Raw genomic sequence first — 23,764 nt, forward strand, 5'->3', positions numbered from 1 at the left:
CATTGGCTGGAAGCCGACAGCTGCAAGGCCGAAAAACGGGAGGCGGAGGGGTCGTCCACTTAAACTTTCCTTAAATCGGACGGCTCCGCTCAGTCTCTTGCTGCGGTTTCGGGCGCGATAAAGTCAATGGGTGTCACAGGGATATGGGAGTGTGGGAATCTTCGCAAGAATCCATGGGCTCCGCCGTTTCGCCTTCGAAGTTGACTCGCTGGGGCTGATTGGAAACAACCATCCGGGGCTGGCAGACGTCAGAGGCCAAATCGCGGGGTCGTGTAACCTGTGTAACCTCTCCAGGTATGTACTGCGTAGGTAGACATTGCCCCCATTGAATGGGCTTGCATCAGTCCTCAGAATCGAGGCTCGGAGGCTGCGCATATTGCATCTTCCCATGTCGTGGATAGTACAACCTGCCGTTGGCTCTATTGCGCGAGACAGTCGGTAATATATACAGGGTCCCGTCCGGTCCTCTAGATAGCACCGAGCTCCTTGAGCTTGGAAATGAGACCGTCCACGTCCTCCACCTTGCCGCCGCCTTGCCTCGCAGGTGGCTCTGTGAATTGTTAGCCAAAATATGCGTGACTGAGCAGTACCGCTTGCGCATAACTCACCCGTAACCTTGAGCACCTTGAGCCTCTTCTCCGCCGAAATGCCAAAGTCGGCCAGCGTCTTCTTCTCCAGCGGCTTCTTCTTCGCCTTCATGATATTCGGTAGGCTCGCATAGCGCGGCTCGTTGAGGCGCAGATCCGTCGTGATGATCATCGGCAGCTTCGCGCGCACCGTCTCAACGCCGCCGTCCACTTCACGCGTGACGCTAACCGCATCTCCCTCGCCAAACTCAACCTTGCTCGCCTGCGTAGCCTGCGGCCACCCCAAAAGGCCGGCCAGCATCTGGCCCGTCTGGTTGGCGTCGTCGTCGATGCTCTGCTTGCCGAGGATGACGAGATTGCTCTTCTGCTGCTCGGTGGCCGCCTTGAGCAGCTTGGCAACGGCCAGGGGCTCGAGGTCCTGGCCCTCCTTCACGTCGACGTGGATGGCCCGGTCGGCGCCCATGGCCATGGCGGTGCGCAGCACATCCTGGGCCTTCGGGGGCCCGGCGCTGAGGACGCAGATGTCTTCGACGCCGCCGGGGGCCCGGGACTTCTCGCGGATGCGCACGCTCTCCTCGACCGAGAGCTCGTCGAAGGGGTTCATGCTGTGCTTGACACCGGCCGTCTCGACGCCGGTTTGCGCCTTGTTGACGCGCGGCTTGACCTACATGGGGAGAGCAACGTCAGCAAAGCCGGTCCATTTTGAACGCATCAGATCGGGAAGATGTAGTCGTGCGGGGCCGAATTGATCGGATGGGGTCTTCTGTCTTTGTAACTAACTCACCGCATAGTCAATTACCCGCTTAATGGGGACCAATATCCGTAGCGCTGACATGGCGAGCGTTTTGGCGTTCAATGGCGGGCTGAGGAGGGAGAAGGGAACTTGAAGCGTTGAATGCGGCCCATGACGATCGCTTTGCCTTGGCCTATCCCCGGCCAGTGCCGATGCCAACCTCGGCCAAGCGACGGGGCCGTTGCAACCCTGACATGTTTAATATTAGCCCTAACCCTGACCCGACTTGACCAACTTGTCTCCCGAAACAAGTACAGATTACACCACGGGGATATCAGGGGTTGTAACAACCAAAACTGTCTTCTCTTCGCCATAACCAGACTCATCAGATGAACCCGACACCTACAGAAAGCCACCGGAACTCCGTCTGCTTCCTCGCCTGCTTCTCTTCTTCCCCACAAAGTCCCATCCAACGCCTCGCAACCGCCCCCCTCCCCCCCGTTCACAATCATACCTCCTCTCACCAATCATCCCACTCCTCATTCTTCTTGTTTCCCGCCGCTGAGCCCTGTGAGCCCCCTTGCCTCCCACCCTTCCCCATAGCCGCCGTGCCTATTGCGCTCCCGCTCGCCTGCCTTTGGTCGGCAGCGGCAGAGAAGTCGTCCCAGAATCCCCGCCTGCTCTCGTCGAAATTGTCACCATTGGTGTTCACCGGTTTATACCCGTTGCCACCGGGGCCTTCAACGAAGCGCGTGAACCCATCTTGCGCCGTCTTGGCACCCGCCTGCGCTGATCGCGCGGCCTGGGCGGCGGCGTTGCGGGCTTGGGCCGCAAAGTCCGTCTCGGATATCTAACCAATCTGATTAATATTGAAACTACGAGGAGTGTGAGGAACGTGTGAGAGGGAGAGCCACATACCTGCTTAGCCGTAGGCTGAATGAACCCCTCATTGACCGTCTTGGCCGTTTTCGTGACCGTCGAAGTGAACCACCCAAAGCCCTTGGAGATGGCCGCCACAGGATCCTTCTGCAAATCGTCAAACCCAGGCATCGCTTCCTGCTTCTGCGGCCGCGGCCCCGAGCTGCCAAAACCAGCGTACTTGCCGCCCTGGCTAGGCGGCAAGTCAGCCGACCGCTGCGCGTTCCGCTCGCCCAGCTTCGCAAAGTAGTCCACGTCCACCTTGATCTTCCCACCCGGCACGGGGCTCTCGCTGCTGCTCCCGCCCGTGGGCGCGGCGGCAGCGGCAGCACTCCCGCTCAATGGCGTGCCCGCCCTCGGCCCGCTACGGGTGGGCGCCGCCGACGGACCCCCCGCGCCGGGCGCCGGGCCGGCACTGGCGCTCGCCGCCTTCTCTCCGGGGACGTACTCGCGGCCCTCGACCTTGGCGCTCAACCTCTCCTTCCACTCCTCGCCCGCCTCGCCGCCGTAGCGCTCGGCGATGGTCGCGTCGTCCCAGGTGAGCCCCCGCATCTTGGTATCCTCATGCTGCTCGAAGAAGCGGCGCCAGTTCTCGTTGCCGCCGAGGCGCATGCGCTCGATCTCGGCGGCCTTGAAGGCGTCCATGGAGATGGAGCGGACGAAGGAGATGTGGACGCCCAGGCCGCGGTGGACGCCGGCACACGACAGGCAGATGAAGATGCCGAACTTGGGCGACGCCCACTGCGGCGAGGGCACGTTGCAGTCGCAGCAGATGTTGTTTTGGGCTTCGGCTTGGATGGTGACGAGCTATATGCACACGCAGAAAAAAAAGGGGGAAAACGTCAGCAACACGGTTGCGCAAACGAACCAGCAGACCAACTGTTAGGGCGTGGCTGGCCGACAGGAGAAATGGGGAGATGGCAGGCATCTAAATGCACCTACTTTGGACCTCGTCTCGGGATCGACCTCCCACATGGCCTTTGAAGCCATCTTGGGCGACCAGCTATCGGGTATATGTAATCTACCGTGCTAGGCCTGCCGGTCGAAGAGAATTGGAAATGTCCACGGGTTCGTGTAGCGTGGCGTTTTCACCAGATCTGCATGAGCCAGTGGGATATATTCGAGTGAATTTGGTTGTTGCGATGCTCGAGAATTCGTGAAACAGCACACCTTCGTGACTTTTCTCGAGTGCGAGTGGACTGCGCAAAGAAATGGAATTGATCGCGCCTCGAAATACTGGGGGGAAGTTTATCGCGACAGGACAAGTGGTTCTGGACTTCGGTTGGGCGGGGCCAATCGGCAAGGTCTGGACGCTGCAATGCCTCCATGACCCCTGCAGGAACCGCTGCGACCTTCCTCCCGTCCTTCCACACACAAACACACCACATGCAGACACGGACACATCACATCACCCCCCCCCCCCAGAATCAACCACCGAAAGGCATCGCACTTGGATATCGTAGAGACCGGAACTTTTCCTATTCCCCAACCTGACTCCGGCGAAGCCTAGTGTACACGCCTGAGGGTACGAAAGAGTGAAAGCCGTCCATCATCTTCCCCACGTAAAGAAAGTAAGAAAGTAGGTCATGAGGATATTAGGGGATATTTCTGCAGAAAGCCGCAAGATAGTTAATGGATAACGTGTCCCTGAACTCTACCCGCAGTACCCCTTTTTAGAAGCCTGCGCAAATTCCAGGACGCCAGAAGTATCCCGCCCCCGATCTCGCTTTCGTGAAATATCCCGTCTAGCCATTGGCAAAAAAAAGGAAAAAATATTCATCCACCCATTTCCGGTCGTTAAGAAGATGCACGCGCCTAAAAGTAATACAGACGAACGGGAGATTGCCGAATAGAAAAAGCGCGTGCATTCGCATCTCCATTGATGTATGCAGTGAGCTCATCAAGAGTGGAGCATCATCATCTAGGCAGCGGCCACAACAGGGGCAGCCTCAACCTGCTCGGCGCCGTTCGTGTCCTCCGCCTCGGTCGTCTTGAAATCATCATCCGTCTTGTCCGGGCTGTCGATGGCAACCTTGACAGCGATCTCGCGGCCCTCGATCTCCTTGCCGTTCATCTCCGCGACGGCCTGCTGCTGCAGCTCCTCCGACGCCAGGGTGACGAAGCCGAAGCCACGGCCCTTGCGGGGCTCACCGCGAGCCTGGAGCTTCTTGATCATGAACCGGGGAATCGGGCGCAGGGCGATCTTGGCGGATAGCGGTTGGTAGGCATCGAATAGCTCCTTGAGCTACGAGGGCGTCAGTAATTGCTATCACCGATCAACAGGGGTTGGGGACACTGACCTTCTCCTCGGTCAGGTCATACGGGAGGTTAGCAACCATGACCTTGGTCTTGGACGGGATACCGTCGGCCGGGGGGCCGCGCTCCCGACGCTCCCGGGGACGAGCCTGGGCCTTGCCGGACTTGCCCTCCTTTTCGCCAGTGGCTTCGTTAGTGACGTCCTTGAGGGCCTCGGGCTCCGCTGCAGCGGCCACATCGTCGGCCTCAGCGGCACCCTCCTCCTTCTTCTCATCCTATCATCATGTCAGTCGTCTGCATTCGCGTCCTCAACAACCTGGCGACACAGGGAACTACTTACACCGCTGCCACGGCCACCGCGGGCACGTCCACCACGGCCGCGGCCAGCCCGGCCACGACCACGGGTAGAGTGGCGACGGCGAGTGCCTTCGGCACCACCCTCGACGTTGGCACCCTCCGCCTTCTCGCTGGTCTCGGGCTTCCGAGCGAGCTGAACGGAGACCTTACGCTCCAGAATCTCCTTGCCCGAAAGCTCAGCGATGGCGCGCTCGGCCTCGCTGGGAGTCGACAAGTCGACGAAGGCGTAACCGACAGGGCGGTCGGTGCGAGGGTTCTTCGGGATTGAAACAGACTCGCTGTGGCAAGAATCGATGCACGGTTAGCGATGGTACAAGGAAAACGAAGAACAGTCATAAAGCAGTGCTGATCACGTCGAGGTGTCAAAACACTGGCTGGCCACCGATCGACACCGATGTAGGCGATAGAGGCACAACACGGTGAGCGGTCATTAACCATCTTGGGTGAGGAGAGAGGTCATGGTCAAAAGGTGGTGTGGCGGGTGCTCTGGGACAACCGGCGGTGTGCAAGTGTCGACGCATGGCCAAAGGGAAAATGAAAGATCATAACTTACACAAGGTAGCCCTTGAAGAAGTCCTTCAACTCCCCCTCCGTTGTCGCATAAGCCAGGTTTCCGATGTACAGGCGGCGACCTTCGGCAGCGCTAGCAAGGACAGCGTCGTTGTTGGCCGAGTTGTCTTCGGCGCCCTTGCCGGCAATAGAGGTATTGGCCAGAGTGTTTGTCAAATCCCCGACGGCAGCGGAGGCAGCGTCGGTGACTTTCTCCACGACGGTAGACATGGTGACTGATAATTGATAGTTGATTTGATGGAGTCGGGTGTCGGTTGACAGGAGGCGATGTTGACTCGTCGTGCGTGAGTGAAGGCGCCAAGTAAAAAACGAGGAGCCGAGGTGAGCGGACGAGTGTGATTGAACTCTGGGGCTGAGGGGGAGTCAGAAAGGGTAGCTACGTGCCCTAGAAAGGTTGACGGGGGTTTGGTCGAAGTTGAGGGAGCTTTTAATCGATCCTTGATGATTTGACGTGGAAAGGAAGAAGGGGAAAAAGAGGTGAAGCGGCACAGCCAGAAACAAATATTTTTGCCAGGCCTTCGGGGAATTAAGCGAGAGGGAAGGCGTGGCGGCAGGCCAGGGTACGTACCTACCCTGGCCTGGTTCACACCGGGGTGAGTGGGGCAAGGGCAATGCAGGGTTGTTCACCGAACAGCTCGCTCAGTCTGCGCTTCTGCAACTTGAACAACAGAAAGCTTCGAAAATTGAGGGCTTCCAGATGATGTTTCCCGTGTGTTCTCCGCACTTACCTCGCAAATGTGAGTCAACTCCGAATTTCTAGGCAATGTCGAGGTGCCTTTGGGGTCGCGCTCGAGTGGTTAAAGTGCGAGGCGAATGGTGCGTGGTCAATGGTCAATGCGTGAGATAGCCAAAGAGTTTGCGTGCTTCTGTTAAAGTTGACGCAACAATCCCGTTCCCTGCAGAATATTAGAGATAGATTATCTGTAGAAGTAGTATGTTTGCGAAAAGAGAAAAAGGTCGGGCTCTTAAATCGAGATTTCTCGATTTGGGCTTGTGGTGTGGCCGAGGGTTGCTACGGTGAGGACAATTTCTCGATTGCCGGAATAGGCAGGCTTCCATCGTTACTTTTTCCTTTTGATTACCAGTACTACCAGGCAGTCGCTGCAGCCACGGCTAGCAAACGGAAAGACCAGATATTCGGTGGCTCGGGAAAGAGCAGCGGGAAGCGAAACCACCAATGCCCGATCAGGCTGCGAAGCGATCAAACGGTCTTCCACATCCTCAGAACCTTATTACATACAAGTATGTTTAGACAGACAGGGAGGTCTGAGACAGCCACGACATCAGAGTCCAGGCCTGGATCCGGGGCTAGTGGCATGCTTGGAGGCAAACCCCTGTTGAATGGGTCCGGGAGCTGAGGGGCATTGACAACAAACCCAACTTGGCGGATCCAGGTGACTTTGACAGAGTGCTGGCGTGGTCGTCAGGTTGGTGGTGACGCCTGCGTGATCTTGCACTGTTAATGAAACTGTAAATATCAAAATGGCCACTAAATCTCCTCATTCAACCTGCGCGTGATTTGTCTGTTCCGACGAAACTCGACAGGCAGCTGCTGCAACCCGATTCTTGCGGTGGGGTACCCCGGACATTTTTCTAGAACTGCCTATCGCCTTTCATGAGGTGGCTCTGTTGTCCAGAGATATTGCCACCTGCGGCTGGCTAGAGCTCGAGCGAGTCTTGTAATGACATACACAGTACACAGGACAGTAGAGATGCGATCTTAGAGAGAGAGGTGGCAATCTGGGCTCTTCGACATCCCCATGCAAACGCAAAGGTCACAAAGCATGCGCTAACTACAAACATGTTCACTGACAACGAGTATTGGTGTGAAGACCCGAAACACAGCATATCATCTGACCTCTCTGAGAGTTGTCGTTGAAATCATGCCTCCCGTTGAGTCGCCGCAGTTGGCCACTCCAAAGCGAAACCCGCATCGCTGGCGGAGCATGTGACAGGCGGGGTATCCGCTCATCCTCACATCCCAGCCGTCCAGGCAGTGGGCCCGACTCGCAAAAACAAATTCTTGCGTCATGGCTTCTGAATGGTCGTCGGTAATTTCATCCTTTGGTAGGTAGATCCTGGCAAGGCGTTTATGGTTGAGGTATCTACTGTGTAGGTGGATGTTGAGGAGCGACAGAACCTCCGCCCATTTTCAACCCGATGTCGGTGACTGAGAGGTCCTGCAAAAGCTGGCAGCCGGTTTCGGGTTTGATGCCCCACAACCGATCTGATAAGGAACAGAACCGCGTTTGTTCGTCCCTCAAAACGTTTCTAGGCTACCAATGACACACTCAGAGCGGCTCGTCTTGGTAATCGGACTCAGCTAGCGAATGACCGGCGGAGATACATCGGCGATTTGGCGTTCACCTCGGTCGCCCATGAACAAACAGAGATCTAGCAGGCTCTGTTTCCAACATTGCCACACAGCCCTAATTACGATTCTACTTTTTGAGGGTGACTAAACCAGCCATTCTTGTGTGTGCCGATTCGCGCTACACCAAGCCGGGTTGATCGGGGCCTTCTGGAATATAAACCACAGTGTAGTTCTTGACTCCCAGCGACCTTCGGCCTCATGCGGTAGAAGTCCAGTGGCACCCAAGTTCTAATCAGCAGAGGAAAGTGTGCCCGGGTGAGTGACCGGAGGCTGGGGATTATCTAGAGTTGCCCGTGGACTTCACAGTATAAAAAGAACATGGGCGATGTTGGTGGATTTGGTCGGGTGGTGCAACCCGCCGCGGTTGAGGGCAGGAGCATGGCCGTGTTGTATGGGAGCGAGACTGGACTGGCCGAGGACATTGCGGGTGAGCTAGGCAAGACTACCGAACGGTTGCATTTCCAGACCACGGTGGATGAGATGGACAGCTTCAAACTGGTGCGTTGCCCCTCAAACGTTATGCACTTTCTTCTCTGCGATAAGCGTTGGCCTAACAACACCACGGATAGGCAGACATAGTTCGCTCCTCGCTCGTCGTCTTTGTCACGTCAACAACTGGGCAAGGTGATATGCCAAAAAACACACTCAAATTTTGGAAAAACCTCAGGCGCGAGAAACTCAACAACACCAACTGCCTCCGGTCGCTACGGTTTGCCATATTCGGGCTGGGGGATAGCTCATATCCGAAGTATGCACTCCCTACTGCTGCGTGACAAATCGATACACTACCGCCCTTGATGTCCTGATATAAGGTTTCAAGACAGTGTTTATTTTAAGTACCGTTCAAGTTACTGACGGATTCTCTGACGCAGATTTAACTGGGCTGCGAGGAAGCTGCGAGCGAGGCTCCTGCAACTTGGCGCAACAGAATTCTTCAGGCCCGGGGAAGGAGACGAGCGGCACGATAACGGGTAAGCACCTATCCACGCAAACGGGCCTTAATCCACGTCATTCTCTATTCCTTTTACTTCCAACCATGTCTCAAGGGATTCCATCATTCGTTTGGTTCTCTCTCTGAACACGCACAACCTAAACACTAACACATTTTGCTCCCCACCAGCATTGACAGCATCTATCTCCCATGGTACGAGGAGTTTAAGAAGACGTTGCTCGCCGACTATCCCCTCCCAGACTCCCTGAGCCCCATCCCAGACAACGCCCAACTCCCGCCTAAATATCCCGTACAGCTGCTCTCGATCATGGACGGCACAGGTCATTTTCGTGGCAGCGTGGGTGGAGCGTCGCTGACCGAAGATGAGCGCCTGTTCCTCGCTTCGAAGACCCAAAGCGCTGATCGCTCTCACGTCGACAACCCCCAGACAAGCCCGGAAAAGGCGCGGGAGGACTGGTTGCGGCTGAATCCCACCTTCCCAGCCGACTTCGTCCGCCGAGATGGGCTCTTTGAGAAAGATTCGCCACGAGATTTCGGCACGATGGATAAGGGCAATCAACTCAAGGACCACCCGGAGAAGTATCTCCTCGAGCGACAGCCTGCCCATATACCGGAATGCCCGCCGGAAGACTTGCTCCCCATCCCGAATACCTGTGTAGGCAGGCTGTTGCACCATGCTCGAGCCACACCGGTCGATCACTGGCAAGATGTGCGTCACCTTGTCTTCGACCTTGACATAGGCAGCAAAACGTTTCCCGACATCATGAGCTCAAGCGGTAGTCTCACTCTCGTCATCTGGCCCAAGAACTATCCGGAAGATGTCGACGAGTTAATTCTCCAGATGGGATGGGAAGCAGAGGCGGACGCTCCTCTCCAGCTCAAAGGCGTTCCTCGTGGACTGCATGCGAAGGATCGTGTTACCACCCTGCGGCACCTCTTGACCCACAACTTGGACATCACCGCTGTTCCCAAGCGAACCTTCATTAGGGAATTACTCCATTTCACCGAGGATGAAAGGGAGCAAGAACGGATCGCGGAGCTCGTCGAGCCCGGGAACGAGCAGGAGTTCTACGATTATACGTGTCGTCCTCGCCGGACTATCCTGGAACTGCTGCGAGACTTCACGGGCGTGAAGATACCATATAGCAGGGTTCTCGATATGTTTCCAGTCATCCGTGGCCGTGAATTCAGCGTCTGCAACGGAGGTCTGGGCTTTAATGAAGTCGACCAGAGCTGCCACGTTAAAATCGAGATCTTGGTCGCTCTAGTCGAATACAAGACCATTATCCGCAGGCCGCGTCAGGGTCTCTGCTCTCGCTACCTCAAACACCTCAATGCCGGCACCCGGTTGGCACTCCAACTGAAACCATCAAGCTCCCACCTCGTACGGAACGATGTAGAAGCAAGACGGCCTCTGATCGCTATCGCCACCGGCACCGGCATCGCTCCAATCCGCGCTGTCATCCAGGAGCGCGACTGCTATGGTGTCGCCGGCGACACGATGCTCTTCTTCGGCGCTCGCAACCGTTCCGCCGACTTCCACTTCGGCCACGAATGGAGCTCGTATCCCAACCTCAGGGTCTTGCCGGCCTTCTCGCGCGACAACATCAAACCCGAACCCGAGACCACCGTCACCAGCACCACCACCCCGGCGCCGACCGACCCTCTCGCCGCCGCGCTAGAGACTGTCTACCCTGTCCAGTATGACGCCCACAAGAACTACGTGCAGCACCTGATCCGGGCGCACGCCGACGACGTCGCCGCCCTGATGCGCAGGCATCCGTACGTGCTGATCTGCGGCAGCAACGGGCGCATGCCCATCTCGGTGCGCAACGCCTTGCTGGACGTGCTGGTCCTCAGCAAGATGTGCGAGGACAAGGAGGCGGCCGAGAAGTGGCTGTCCAACCCGGGGAATGTCAGCATGTGGCAGGAAACGTGGTAAAGGGGGGGGGGGGGGGGGGGTGCGGATGGAGCTGGCTTGCCACGGCTTTCTTTCTTTGGGTTTTGCGCCCGGGGGGTGGAGTTCGGTGTTGTTGTGTTTTGCGTTCAAGACATGGAGTGGGATAGATAGGGAGTCACATACAGGTTACAGTGGGTGGCGGTCATAGTCAGATAGGAGGTATGACCATCAAGATCTTCTCCGCTTTAGTCCGCACACCGAACGGTACAGTATCGTATGGGAGTTGAGATGCCCTTGGCAATGTGTCTCTGTTCTTGATATCCGGCATAGCCGCGTGGTAAACAGCATGCTACGTCTTGTGTGTTTGCCACCTAGAGCCCTGCGTCGATCACCAGGCCTCATGAGATGTTCGCAGGGTTAAAATATGAGGATCTGGCGAGAGTGAAATACATCTAGACTAACTAGGTGGTGAGGTTGGCGGGGAATAAATATGGAAGGGAGCGGCCACCTACCTGCTAGTTACATAGACCCTTTTCAATCGGTTACGTAGACTAGAATAACAATAATAACAATTATTTGCGAGAGGTGAGACATGATATCAGCGAGAAGTATAAGCAAACGAGTACACGATTTCATTATGGGCTATCGTACGAGTCAAGTAGAAACCGCGTTCACAGGTAGCAGTCCGTACGTTTAGACAACTGTGTCTGTTGTTCTACTGTTGCTATCTCTTCTCTAGGCTCAAGTCCCGAGTCAGAGCAGGCAGACTGCAATGATACCAATGATACTATCCTAGTATCCTTTGAAACCCCCAGTGCCTTCCTTTCCGTAATCTCACGTAGAACGGCAACCTCTGACCATCGGGATGCTCCCCACTCCTCTCTTACGCCATCCCCAAAAATTATCTCGGAAGATCCAACGCCGCCAACCAAAAAAAGCGATGAAAAAAACAATCACACCATCGCATACATTCCGCCCAACCCGGCCTTTCCATTTTGCGCTGGCCAAGTAAAAAACTCCAGAACTCCTCGCTCCCATTGTATCCAAAGACTAGAAAGGAAAGTTGCCAGCCATGGTAGTGGTATATAACGCGATATCCCAAAATAGGCGAAGCCAAAGCCAAGGTCGCATAGCATATATACGATGCATGATGCCACCCAACATAGGGAACGTCGACGCTAGGCAGGAGCAGCCTCGGGCAGTGGCCCAGGAGCCTGCTCAGCTGAGACTGCCGCCCCGGTCCTCCTCCCAGCTGTACCGCTTCTCGGCGACCTGCGGCACATGGATGAGCTCCGAACCCCCATCGATGCGTTCCATGCTGCACGGGGTACGGGGTACGTCCTGGTCCTGGTCGCGGTCGCGGTCATGGTCTTGGCCCTGGTATTCGTGCTCCTGCGCTATGCTCGGCTGTATTGGTGATACGCCCTCGTCCGTCCGGAAGCGGGTCTCTTCTTCGACAGTGAAGTTGCTCCCCAGCGTGTCGGTCGAACCTTGCGTATGAGAGCGATGGTGCCCTAATGGCTGCGGAAGCGGTAGATCCTGGGGGCGTAAATAGGCTGGGCCGGCCTCGGTGCGTGTGTCTGCCGGGGGATGGACCGAGGTGACTATTCGCGGTATTGATTGTTGAGGGCGTGGGAGCTGAACGTTTTCTGGCAAGGGACCCAGGCACACCACTCGTGACGGGTCGATGGGAGTTCGCTGAAATGTCGGGGATGGTAGCTGCATGGATCCGGTCGCAGAGGTGGGCGAGTCATTGGACTCTGCGCGGGTGATGGACGATGGAGCGTATGTGTGTGGTGAATGCGGAGAGTGAGGGGAGACGGGCGAGTAGGCCGCATCTGAACCAGTCAAAGGCGCGTGTAGGAGGTGTGCTGGGGGCGCAACTGTCATTGGCGATGGGAGATCGAACGCGCGGTTTGTCCAGTCGCCGTGGGGCGTCATCGGGGAGGGAAGAGTGCCTGGGAGTGAATTACTGTTTGCGTAAGTCGGTGACGATGCTGGTGAGGGATCCTCGATCGGTCTGTAATGGGCCACGGGGCTTGAACCTTGCATTGACTTTTCAGGTCCCGGTCCGTTCGGGAATGTGGCAGTTGGTGTGTAGGTCGGCACTGGTCCCTGTAGCTGACGGTCCAGTTTCCGCCTTGTGATCTCGTATTGGCTCAACGCTCGGGCGCTGTCGGCGCCAAATTCAGTGTCCTCGTCTCCCACGTCGTGACTATCTAGCTCGACGGGCTCGGGGGGCACCGGCATCTCGAACACCTGATGCTGTGCGTCAGCACCAACCTCGACTGGCTGCGTGCTTTGGCCATCCGTTTCGTGGACTACCGGTTTCCGTGATCGCTTCTTTCGTATGATCTTTGTAAACATCCTTTTGACGGGGCTCGTAGGTTCCTCCTCCTCTTCCTCCTCCATCATTTGAGGGCCGTCCTTGTTCTCGTCTTCCTGCCCCGAGACGTCCTTCTGCTTGTCTTTCCGTTTGCGTAGACAGAACCACACCAGCAACGCCGCAATGCTGCCAACGATGAACGCACCCAGCACAATCCCGACAGTCTGGCCAGTAGACAACCCTTGGTCGGGAGTGGGCTCGCTCTCATATTTGGGATAGGCGCTATCCGTCGGCCTGGTAATCTCCTCAAGCAAGTAGTTTTCCGTCGCGTTCTTGGGAAACAGAGCCTGGTGGAGTGAGTAGGTTCCTCGGTCGTACGAGGTGATGATGTATGCCTCCTGCAGAAACGCGCGTCCGATGATGTACCGGTTGTCGTTCACGCTCTTGGTCGACCGTTTGAGGGGGAAATATGGTACGCTCGAATCACCCCACTGGATAATGTTTTTGAAAGGGTAACGTAGAAGTTGCGCAAAGGCGGCGGATGGGAGGGTGATGTTGACAACGCCAGGAGTGTTGAAAGGTTGCCCGAAGTTGTCGGCATTCTGGTAGCTAGAGAGGGAGAAGGTGAATGATAGCGACGTGCTGGTCTGGTAATTCGTATACTGGACGCCGTCGGAGAAGACGTAGAGGCCAAGATCCTCCCTCCATTTCAGGTTCAACGCCTTGGCGAACCGCTCGCACACCTCGGTAGGGAGCCACAGGTACGGTGTCGACGAGTCAATGGTAGCGATGATAGCATCGTCCATTTTAACAAACGAACGTTCCGTCGACGTCCAATTCTTGGTGGGAGCCTGCTCGAGCGTGGGTACCGTGGCTGTTATCCCGCGGAGCCGCACAACGGGAAGCCGTGTAACTGGGTCAAGTGTAAATTTGGTATCGTGCTTTTCAAACCTTAGGGTATCATACCCCCCAAGTGTGAGGGATGCCACTGTCCCACCGTTTGATTCATCTGGTCCCATCGTCAGTGAACTCAAACCGTGGAGTTGGCCATATGTGAGCGCGACTTACCGGTGCGGTAGTAGGCGCCCGCCGTATATCCGTAGCCATGACTCGGAATAGTTCCGTAGGTTTGCGCTAACTGCGAAATGAAAGGATTGGTGAGGTTGGACCCAAATCTGCCCTGGGTCACGCCGACGCCAATGTATCCCTGGTAGTAGTCGGTGTCGTTGATGGCCGCCACCAGGGCACCGTCGACGGCCGTCGTGAAGCGCGTCACCCTGTTAAAAAAAGCGAGCGTCTCCAACCCGTAGTTCCCGTTCCCTCCCATGCCTGTATAGTTCATGCCCAACTGCCAACCCCCCAGCGGACGCCATGTGTCGGATTGCGAGATGTCGAAGACGCCACCACGAGCGTCGATGCAGAGTTGAACTTTGGTTCTTGGTCAACACAACTGTCAATTGTATTCTTCGAGAGCATCGCACTCACCTGGAACGCAGCCGCCCGTGGAGACCACCCATATCTCCGACAGCGCTGTAGCGACGCTGAGATACACAACCTGGGCGGGGGAGCCAATGAAGAAAGCGAAGTTAGACCAGGTCCCGTCGATGCCATACCTGCCGGGCTAGTCAGCGGATGCGCACGGCATAAAGTGAGCAGGGCACACAAGGAGTAGGACGACGCACCACTCGCCGGATGGTGGGATCCAAAGCGGACTCGGAGTTGGTGGATCGGGCTCGTGGGCGGCGGCAGCCCCCAATTGCGACACGGCGAGGAGCAGCAGCAGAACGTCACGAACGACAGCGGCCCCGAGGTAGGGTAACCGCATGATTGCAGCACCCGGGCCCGGACTGCGCGCAGTCAACGGCGTTCTGTCACCAGAGGAGGGGTCCTAGGACGCTTGTGAGGCCGCGTCGGTGTGCCATGGGCTGCGGAGCGTGCGGTAGTGGGAACTGGCAGCCGGCACGCCGAGAGTCACGGGGAGAGAGGCCGGTACGGTGAATAAGACGGGGGAGGTCGGAGTGCGCGGATCGAGCACAGCGCTCTCTCACTCCATGCCGTCTCGCAGGAGTACCGGGTAGTGTGTGTAATGGGAGCTGAAGATCGACCAGACGACGACGTCCTTCTTCCTTTCCAGCACGCGAAAGATAGGACTCGAATGGAAGGATGGGAAGGGATGGATGGGTGCGAGAGAGGGACCGGGCATGCGGGTGCAGCGTCTCGTGGGACGAAGAATGCAACGGCGGAAAATACCAGTCGGGAAATCAAAACGGAACCCTTTGGGATGGATTGGGATGAGATTGGATGAGATGTCTCGCCTTCCCAGAGAATTCTGGGGGTTGCCGCTCAAGCAGGAAAGATCGGCGTGAGTAGCAGCAAGAGGACCCGTGGACTGGGCCAGGCTGCGGGAGCGAAGGGGGGCCAGGTGTCGAACACCGTTGATTGAGTCCTGGCAGGCTCAATTAATCCCGACCTCATTCCCCCATGCGATAAGATTCAATTCAGGAACTTGCCGTTAACGGCGGGATTGGAAATTTTGTCAGACCAGGGCGGGCAAGATCGAGGCACCAGGCACGAGGCCGGCAAACTGACGGTTTTGCGGCAGGAGCCAGGGGGACACGGAACCTGCAAGTTTCGACTTGGTCGAGCTTCCCTTTTTCGATAAGCACTGGGCACCGTCTCCACTGCCCAAGACCGAAAACCCCTGGAAAGCGGGCAGTGAGGGCAGGCGCTGTCTCGCTGTTGCTCTTCCTCCATTAAACCCCCCCCACCACCTTCCAGGTTCCCCCCAAAGCAACCTGGAAGAAGAAGCAAGGGAGGGGCCAGGAGGGCCAGGGCGAGCCACCCTCCAACACCGGCTATCCATGACAGGGGCTGGGGTTGCTGGCTAAACAGATGCCCAGAAAAGCGGAAAGCCACTGAAATGCTTGGGTCGGCGGCCCATCCCCCCCCTCGAGCCCCTCTCCGCCGGCGAGTCTTGTTCTCTCCGTCCGCCACAAACGCAAAACAGGCCAGGAACCTCACACTCCCCGCAGTGCGCGGGAGGTAACATCCTGGACGCGCGCCGTCCTCCCTCCGAAGTCCCGCCCCTTCTCGGCACTTTGCCCTGGGAGAGCCGTCTGTAGATTGCCAGGCAAATTGAACCCAAACCTGGATGCGCGAACGCGACGCCATTCACTGGAAGCACAACACCCCGGACGCAGGACCAGTCTGCATCCCAGCGCTACACAGGACCTTTCGCACAATGCACTCTTCCAGCACAACCTACGGACCAGTCTGGATCCTGCTGGGGAACACACGAACACCACATTGACGACCATCCACCGCACGTGGCGTATCGATGCGGCTAGCTCCGGTGGCTGACAGATTCCCGACACTAGGCTTGCGGCGTTGGCTTTCCGCGGATTGAGACTGGCTGAGAACCCACACGAAATGTCCGATAGAGTTGAGGCGTTGCGATCAAGACCCCCAGGGTTCGTCTGATGACGCGCAAACTCGTCGTCCAGTCCAGTCCGTGCCTCCACCCTGCCGCGAGGGAACCCCAGGAAGGCCAGCCCACCATCGGCCAACCCGCCCACCGGCCCCGAATAATGCCCGGAGAGGGCACTGGAGTCCTCTCGTCGGTGGTTTTAAAAAACAGAATCAGGTCATGGTGAATCCTCGCCAACGGGCAACCAAGGGCCTGGGAAGCGTTGAAAACAACATTCGCAGTACATACAGCGTTACCGACTTTCAGGGTCCTGACATTTCATTATGTCGTGGCCGGCCGCTGCTTGTGCGCTCCGCATCGATGGCCCTGAGCCTGATTGGCATCACTGACCGAAGTCCCACAGGAGAGTGATATTGCGGGGAACCTCGCTTGGAAGTGGCATGCCGTCCGCTTGGTACCGCAAATGCCGGGGAGATGGTCTCGGTGGTGGTGAAACCAAGAGGGGAACTTCTTGGCCACCGGCCAGCAAAGACGGGATCTGAGCATTCTTGTTGCGCTTCTCGCCGCGTTATGACGATCGCTCATTGTCGTCTTGAGCCACCAAGACTTGTCGGCACCGCTTGCGCGCTTCATTCGTGGTCTAAATACTAGCCAAGAGGCTGGGAGAGCACTCATCCTGTTTGCTCCCGCACCAATGGCGGAATGATGAAGAATTTCTCCAGGACACTGTGATGGCCGCCGGGTCACCATCAACGATGGGCGGTGCAGATATATTGGCCAAATATCGGCCGCGGTGAAGCCATCCTTCGTCCCAAGCAGGCGGCAATCCAAGCGGCGAGAATCAGAAGAGGGATGTCCTGAACAGGCATAAAGGATGCACCGGACACGGCAGAGTAATATATTTCACCACTGAGAGGGTGACGGCACTCTGGCTAAAATCAACGCCAACCATTTTGCCGACACACCAATCAAGCACTCACCGTATTTAGCTCCCCGGTTCCGTTCACGCAGAACAGCCCGCCACCGCATCTCTGAGGGGCTTGCTTCTCTCCCGGCCCAGCATCTGGTCGCAGCCGTCAGCAACTGGGAAAACGGTGGTCTCGACAAGTCATGTATGTATGTATGTACAGACAGACAAGTTTGTATGTTACAGCTGGCTTCACGGATCGCAATAGTTAGGTCAAATCAGCACCTTACCCGACTGGACAAACCGTCCTGTTTGGGGCTGACCAACCTGCTTCTCGAAGACCGCCGTCGGGTGTCTCGCTTTCGTAATGTGTGTGCCGCTGTCGATGCTTCCGCTTCCTGACTGGCTAAGCTTGCACCGTGTTCCGTCACGTGATAACCTACGCACGAAGCCGGGAACCTGACGGTCAAGGCGAGACTCCAGTACCGCAACGAACCTCATGACTGTCCGGAACGGCATTGTTAAATATGCCACACATACTTTCCTCGGGGATGCGAGGACGATCATCTGAGACACTGCCAAGGATTCAAGAAGATTGACGCTCTTTGCTCGGATGAAGAGTTGGGTCGTGCTATCAGATCAATTTTGTCGCAGGGGTTCTAATCTAACATAGCCCTGAGCACCTGAATCTGCTCCAGCACGCTTGATCGACTGGTACCGCCTTGAGACGATTTCGCCTCGACACTCGTTTCGTATTCGAATGCCTCGGCAATGTCTGCTGTGAACCGAGAATCAATGGCTTGCAGTTGCTCAAGGGTCAGCTTGTCCATCGGAACTTCCAGCTTTTCCGACAGTGCAACGACGCGTCCAGAGATGTGGTGAGCATCTCTGAACGGACATCCCTTTCTCACCAACCACTCTGCGACATCGGTGGCTAGCATCGTTTTGTCCAGAGCAGCCTCCATCCGCTCTGGCCGCACCTTCAATGTAGCAATGACCCCATTGGCGATGCCTAGACTATCTGACACGGTCTGAACCGAATCCAGCATAGGCTCCCACCCTTCCTGGAGATCTTTATTGTAGCAAGATGGCAAGCCTTTGACAGTCTTTCCAAGTGAATAGTTAGTAGCTACTCTCGATACGCACCTAGTTACCCTCAAAGCCAAGGCAACTGGCTGAGGTGTTGATAAGAGGACTCACCATCATTAACCCAGCCATTTGACCGAAAGCACGCCCTGACTTGCCGCGCAGAAGCTCTAACGAGTCGGCGTTGAATTTATTGGGCATTAAAGAGCTACCCGTAGAATAGGCGTCGGCCAGCCGCACGAAACTGAACTCAGATGTCGAATATATGATGAGGTCCTCAGCCCACCTGCTGATGTGGTTGGTGAAAATGGAGTTCCAGACCAGGAAGTCGATTAGGAAATCGCGGTCGGCCGAAGTATTCATGGAGTTCAAGGTTATTCCGCTAAACCCAAGCTCCTCAGCTATCATATTTCGATCGATTCCAAATGGATTGCCGGCCAAAGCGCCACAACCAAGTGGACTTAGATTGACCCTTTCGAAAACTTGGCGCAACCGCTCGAGATCTTGCTTGAACGCAGCGGCATGTGACATCATCCATTGAGAAAACCGAACTGGCTGGGCACGCTGGAGATGGGTGTATCCAGGCATGATGTAGTCGCTGAGGTTGTCAGTCAGCAGGGGGCTGCTTTCGGCCAGGGGGGGGGGGGGGGGCTGCTGCTAGGCTTACATTTCAGACTCGGCACGTGTGACAATGACCTTGAGGAATGCGACGAGTTGGCTGTCGATTTCGCGGATCCGATCGCGTAACCACATGCGCATATCACAGACGACTTGCTCGTTGCGGCTGCGACCTGTGTGCAGCTTACCCGCGATGTCCTTGCCGATGACCTCTCCTAAGCGACGTTCGTTTGCCGTATGAATCTGGTCCCTTGTGTTAGCCTCGAGAGGAGTAGCATTGAGTGGCCTCTCACATCCTCGTCATTCGACATGATAGCGAAAGTTCCCTGCTTCCATTCTTCCATCAACTGGAGCAACCCATGCTCAATCGCCTGGAATTCTTCTTCGCTGATGATACCAGCCTTCGAGTTGGCCCTGGCAAAAGCAATCGACCCAAGGATATCTTCTTTGTAAAGAGCCTTGTCGTACCGGATGGAGGCATTGTACTTGTGCATGAGAGGATCAATCGCACCTGCGCACCGCGAGTTCAGTATACTGCATCCGAAGCTTGTTTCCCGAGACATTCGAACCTGTGAACCTGCCCCCCCAGAGCATGCCAGCTGCCGGGGCGTCCGCCTTTTTCTCAGCCATGTTGAACTAGATGTGTGGCATTCGTTACGTTCGTTGCCAATGGAGCATATGGCGCGCAACCATATCTGAGATCAAGGGCGTGAGTAATCAAGATCGCGAAATATGTTGAGGAATTAAAGTTGGTTGCGGGGGTTTGTGGGGCCGACACCGGTGTCACGTGTCACGTACGGACCCCGCCGACGTGGCCGAGGGGGAAGCCCTGGGTGTGACTTCGTACAAAGTCCACACGACGGGACTCCCAAGTACCAAGTACGTTGGTTTGGTGAAAGCATGCCCGCATGTCTTCCGACTTGACGACTAACTGACAGGAAGCACGTCGCAAGAGATCTTCAAGGTGGCGAACATTGGCGCCAGACGTCTTCCTGTTTCAAACAAATAGTGACGGGTTCGATCCCTCGTGTACTTCGTAATCGGCCGTTGAAAGACCCGAGAGCCAAGCAAGCAGACGACCTCCCTCTGCCCCTGCTCGCTTCCTCTGTCCCGTCATTGGCCCGGGAGCGGTGTTGTGCAGCCGAGACACTCATGACTTGGACTGTTGTCCCCAGCTGTCTTGCGAAACACGATGCCAGCAATGACTTGCTGGCTGGCTGTGGGCCTGAAAAGGTGCTCGGTCAAGGAACAGTGCAGTGGGTGCATAGTGTTCCAGCGCAATGGACGCCCAACCCCCTTGGACCCAGGAATGACTTTCTGGAGTCTGCACTCGGCGAGCCGTTGACGTTTCCGTGTTGCTTTTCGCTTTTGAACCCTGGTTCATAACAGTCAGTCACTCAGTCCGGAACACGCAGGCCTGGCTGGCTGACGCCACCAATTCCAACCCACACCTGCGATGGGCAGATCGGGATGCGACTTCGATTTGCACCTGTCCGCTGGCCGGCAGCTCCAGCTTCCCCTTCCGCCAGGTCACCAATTGCCGAGGGGCCACTGGGGGGGCCATGGCGCCCCCGCTATGATCCCCACAAGTTGCCCAGGCGAGCGCCATCGCGACGATCAGTGGTGGCACTCGAAGAAGCGATTGGTACGCTGAGGAGAAGGGGCGTGAAGGAGGGTGGGTTTGGTGCCTGTGTCCTGGCATCCACAGTAAGCATGGAGGGAGCATGTCGAAAATCAAGGACTGTCGTCAGACGCGGTCAATTGACTTGAGACAAACACGAGGGATCAAAACTGGGAATGATCGAGCGAAAGTGAGCTCAGAATGGCTGAACAGAGACAATTGTAACGAGGGTCGCCAAGACACACCGGGTCCGAGTCAGCGGAAGACAACGGAAGACTTGACTCCTTTTCATCACTGGTTCTCGGCAGTCTTCCATCAACCCTTCCGTTACACCGAACCAGAGGCTGACCTTCTGATAAACGAGTCGGCGACCTGGGCGCGCATCCGCTTCCAGTGCTCGCATGGGAAACCACGCCGCCAGCCCCAAAAGTTCCCGTGCGTTCTCGGCGCTCGTGAATCCAACAACCTCTTCGAGAAGCTTTGAAGTCGAGTTCTAGTTAGCAGCAGTTGGCAAGTCTCCGCTCGTCGACGGAACAAGAGCGGCCACTCGGGCGTGGGCCACGGTCCGATGCCTGTCTAGTTTCCGCTTTTTGGCCCCTAGTGCCCCCCCCCCCCCCCCCCCCCTTGCCAACCAGCCGGCAGCTGGCGTGTCATGCCGGCCCAGTCGCGGGCAAATCGAGGGATTCTCGCAAGTCCCGTCCCCTTGGAGAGACTGGGCTTGGCAGGGATATCCCTGCGCATGAGAGATCCTCATCCAGACCCCTTGTTCATTCATCGGCCCCTTGGCAACGCGCTTCCTTCATCCCCGGATCCCTCTCTCTCTCTCGCCCTCTCGGTTCCAGGCGCCGCTGACCTCGTGGCTGGCATCCCACGTACTTGTACACTCCCGACTCCGTACACTCCATACATACCTACGTAACTGTGGTACGAATACATACACGGTAAATGAAACCGTCCCACAGCACTTTATTTAGGCTCAACACAGCACGCAAATTGCCCTGTAAACGCTGCCCATTCTCGCGTACGGGGTGTTTGCGAGGGGATTTGCGCAGTAATTCTTATTCTGATGTGCGGTGACTCGCAGCCCGCTGCCTGTCTTGTTGTCTCGGCCTGGACAAGAAAGATCTTCGACGGGATCCCCCGTCCAATTCCCGACATCCTTGCCAAGGTCGTCCTGCCGACACCAGCATTTCTTCCTGCCTTTCCCGCATTCCCCCAGCGAAGTCTCATGATGCCACCATTGGGCGAGATGGTGAGGAATCTTCGGTGATCACATCCCGGGCTCAGCGCGGCTCAAATGCTTGGACGAGGTGGAAAAGGGCCGTATCAGGACCTTGATTCTGCCACAGCAGTCCATCGCAAGCACCAAAAAAGGTTCCCCCGAGCCAGCACAGCATGGTCGGGGGTAGAAGAGTGCTGCTCTCGATCGCAGTGATCTCCGGTCTTGGTTTCGACACCGTCCTCGGAGGTCAGCATCCACCAAGAGAGGAGGATTCGATGAAGATTTCATAAGGAGGAGCTAACCGTCAGTAGCAGATCAATTTCAACGCCGGGATGGGACCGTTGATTCAGTTCAAGGCGCCGCCAGTTCCAGCTCGTCGAGTCCAACGGACGCGGAGTCCTCATCATGGCCGTCGACGACGGTAAGCATCGTTGCCACGGCCTCGGAAGAGCCGGTCGGGAGCACTGCGGAAGAGGGGGGAACTTCGTTGGGGCTAAGGCCCCAGGCCATCAGCTCGGGCAGGGCTGAGGCGACGGTGGAAGCGGACCAGCGCCTCGCGACGTCAACGCGGAGCGATTATGTCGACCCAGGGGCCATCGGCGCGGGCGGCAGCTTGACAACAGATACGCGTGCCCCCGTCCGCTCCGCCGAGCCGACGAGGAGTTCAGTCGAGCCCGGCGGGGAGTCGAACAGGGGGCCGCCACCGGAAGAAACACGGCCCCCGCTAACCAAGGTACCGCCGACGCGGGGTGGGAGGCCGCCGCAGTCGGACGGCGCTGGGTATACTTACGGCCCGGTAACGACGCCTACCCAGGTTACGGACTCTGGTCAATCCAGGCCAACGGGGCCGCCGCGCGGCGGTCCTCCAGGTGAACCGCCATCCCGAGCAAGTTCGGTTTCCATCACCCACAGGACAACGGAAACTATAGATCTGGGTTACGGCCCCCAGGAATCCGGCGCCACAACATTTGCGACTTCGGCACGGCCCGGGAATCAGACATTTACCTACATCCCCTCGGGGGCAGTCAGCTACTGCCGGCCTTCCGAGCTGACCGGGGTCCCAACGAGCTGGTCGGTCATCCACACATCCACCATTACCTGGTACGGCAACCCAGAGGATTACTCGCAGCCGTACCCCCCTATTTCGGTCCCCCAATCGACCTCGTCCTGTGTCGTCCCCATATCGCCGCCGAAGCTGACCATCTCGGTCTGCGCGTCGACTGGCGTGGGGACCCAGTACTTGACATGCCAGGTGACAACGACGACAGAGAGCTACGGGTATGGTATACAGACCAGCGTCACCCCCCAAGTCGTTTTCCTCACGACGGATAAGAACCCCGCCGTTGTCTTCTCGACCATCGACAGGCCCGACTACGGCGTCAGCCAGGATGCCAAAACACGAGACAACCACGTTAATCCCACGCAGGCGCCGGACCCGCACGACAACCCGTCGCCCGGCTACAACTCACCAGGCGACCCTCAAGCCGTCTCCGACTCGGCCCACCGCCCGACCCCTACCCCGATCACCGTTGCGGTGCAGCCCACGGCCGTCGTCATCAACGGCAACACGATCCGCGACAACCCGGCCCAGCCGACGCAAGTGCTGATCATCGCAGGCCAAACCTTCACCATCGACCCAACCCGCGTCGTCGGCGGCGGCGCAACCGTCGACCGTCCCTCTGCCACGGGCGGCATCTATCTCCCCGAGCCAACAAGCACCGACATCGAAGGCGTCCCAGTCGTCGTCTCCTCCACCGTCGCCATCATCGGCGGCTCCTCCTTCACCCTCGGCCCCACCCCCACCACCGCCGTCGTCTCCGGCAAGACCTTCACCGTCGGCCCGAGCACCATCGCCGGCGGCTCCCAGACGCTCCCCCTACCCACGCTGCCGTCGCCCACCGAGGTCGTCG

The 23,764-nt window shown here is 57.2% G+C and overlaps 8 protein-coding genes across 8 annotated transcripts; 1 reads left to right on the top strand and 7 right to left on the bottom strand.

Annotated features, from left to right (window-relative positions):
• Nucleotides 1-220: 220 nt before the first annotated feature.
• Nucleotides 221-1,514, bottom strand: B0H64DRAFT_401204 (uncharacterized protein). The gene is made up of 3 exons (XM_062804146.1): nt 1,372-1,514; nt 609-1,251; nt 221-550 (listed from the first exon to the last, which is right to left on the bottom strand). Exons 1-3 carry the CDS (start codon nt 1,420-1,422, stop codon nt 468-470), a joined length of 777 nt encoding a protein of 258 aa, XP_062658167.1. The 5' UTR covers nt 1,423-1,514; the 3' UTR covers nt 221-467.
• A 29-nt stretch (nt 1,515-1,543) lies between these two features.
• B0H64DRAFT_191843 (uncharacterized protein) lies at nt 1,544-3,660 on the bottom strand. Its single transcript, XM_062799091.1, has 3 exons — nt 3,181-3,660; nt 2,239-3,045; nt 1,544-2,170 (listed from the first exon to the last, which is right to left on the bottom strand). The coding sequence occupies exons 1-3, from the start codon at nt 3,226-3,228 to the stop codon at nt 1,841-1,843; spliced, it is 1,185 nt and encodes a 394-aa protein (XP_062658168.1). The 5' UTR covers nt 3,229-3,660; the 3' UTR covers nt 1,544-1,840.
• A 293-nt stretch (nt 3,661-3,953) lies between these two features.
• On the bottom strand, nt 3,954-5,979 carry B0H64DRAFT_191870 (uncharacterized protein). The gene is made up of 4 exons (XM_062799092.1): nt 5,405-5,979; nt 4,835-5,129; nt 4,539-4,769; nt 3,954-4,483 (listed from the first exon to the last, which is right to left on the bottom strand). The coding sequence occupies exons 1-4, from the start codon at nt 5,629-5,631 to the stop codon at nt 4,160-4,162; spliced, it is 1,077 nt and encodes a 358-aa protein (XP_062658169.1). The 5' UTR covers nt 5,632-5,979; the 3' UTR covers nt 3,954-4,159.
• A 1,712-nt stretch (nt 5,980-7,691) lies between these two features.
• Nucleotides 7,692-10,694, top strand: B0H64DRAFT_191903 (uncharacterized protein). Its single transcript, XM_062799093.1, has 4 exons — nt 7,692-8,293; nt 8,365-8,543; nt 8,668-8,766; nt 8,916-10,694. The coding sequence occupies exons 1-4, from the start codon at nt 8,114-8,116 to the stop codon at nt 10,687-10,689; spliced, it is 2,232 nt and encodes a 743-aa protein (XP_062658170.1). The 5' UTR covers nt 7,692-8,113; the 3' UTR covers nt 10,690-10,694.
• A 1,081-nt stretch (nt 10,695-11,775) lies between these two features.
• Nucleotides 11,776-14,928, bottom strand: B0H64DRAFT_191964 (aspartic peptidase domain-containing protein). The gene is made up of 4 exons (XM_062799095.1): nt 14,656-14,928; nt 14,459-14,586; nt 14,042-14,401; nt 11,776-13,982 (listed from the first exon to the last, which is right to left on the bottom strand). The coding sequence occupies exons 1-4, from the start codon at nt 14,796-14,798 to the stop codon at nt 11,866-11,868; spliced, it is 2,748 nt and encodes a 915-aa protein (XP_062658171.1). The 5' UTR covers nt 14,799-14,928; the 3' UTR covers nt 11,776-11,865.
• A 444-nt stretch (nt 14,929-15,372) lies between these two features.
• Nucleotides 15,373-16,298, bottom strand: B0H64DRAFT_191954 (uncharacterized protein). Its single transcript, XM_062799094.1, has one exon. The coding sequence runs from the start codon at nt 16,142-16,144 to the stop codon at nt 15,467-15,469; it is 678 nt and encodes a 225-aa protein (XP_062658172.1). The 5' UTR covers nt 16,145-16,298; the 3' UTR covers nt 15,373-15,466.
• A 1,668-nt stretch (nt 16,299-17,966) lies between these two features.
• Nucleotides 17,967-19,641, bottom strand: B0H64DRAFT_443716 (argininosuccinate lyase; the record flags this gene model as incomplete). The annotated part of the gene is made up of 5 exons (XM_062806734.1): nt 17,967-18,413; nt 18,508-18,991; nt 19,061-19,254; nt 19,305-19,522; nt 19,581-19,641. 5 exons carry the CDS (start codon nt 19,639-19,641, stop codon nt 17,967-17,969), a joined length of 1,404 nt encoding a protein of 467 aa, XP_062658173.1.
• A 397-nt stretch (nt 19,642-20,038) lies between these two features.
• B0H64DRAFT_192035 (uncharacterized protein) lies at nt 20,039-20,788 on the bottom strand. The gene is made up of 2 exons (XM_062799096.1): nt 20,447-20,788; nt 20,039-20,386 (listed from the first exon to the last, which is right to left on the bottom strand). Exons 1-2 carry the CDS (start codon nt 20,735-20,737, stop codon nt 20,162-20,164), a joined length of 516 nt encoding a protein of 171 aa, XP_062658174.1. The 5' UTR covers nt 20,738-20,788; the 3' UTR covers nt 20,039-20,161.
• Between the last annotated feature and the right edge of the window lie 2,976 nt (nt 20,789-23,764).

Source organism: Chaetomium fimeti (assembly GCF_033439085.1).
Source record: "Chaetomium fimeti strain CBS 168.71 chromosome Unknown B0H64scaffold_5, whole genome shotgun sequence".
In the NCBI taxonomy this organism is placed as follows: Eukaryota; Fungi; Ascomycota; class Sordariomycetes; order Sordariales; family Chaetomiaceae; genus Chaetomium; species Chaetomium fimeti.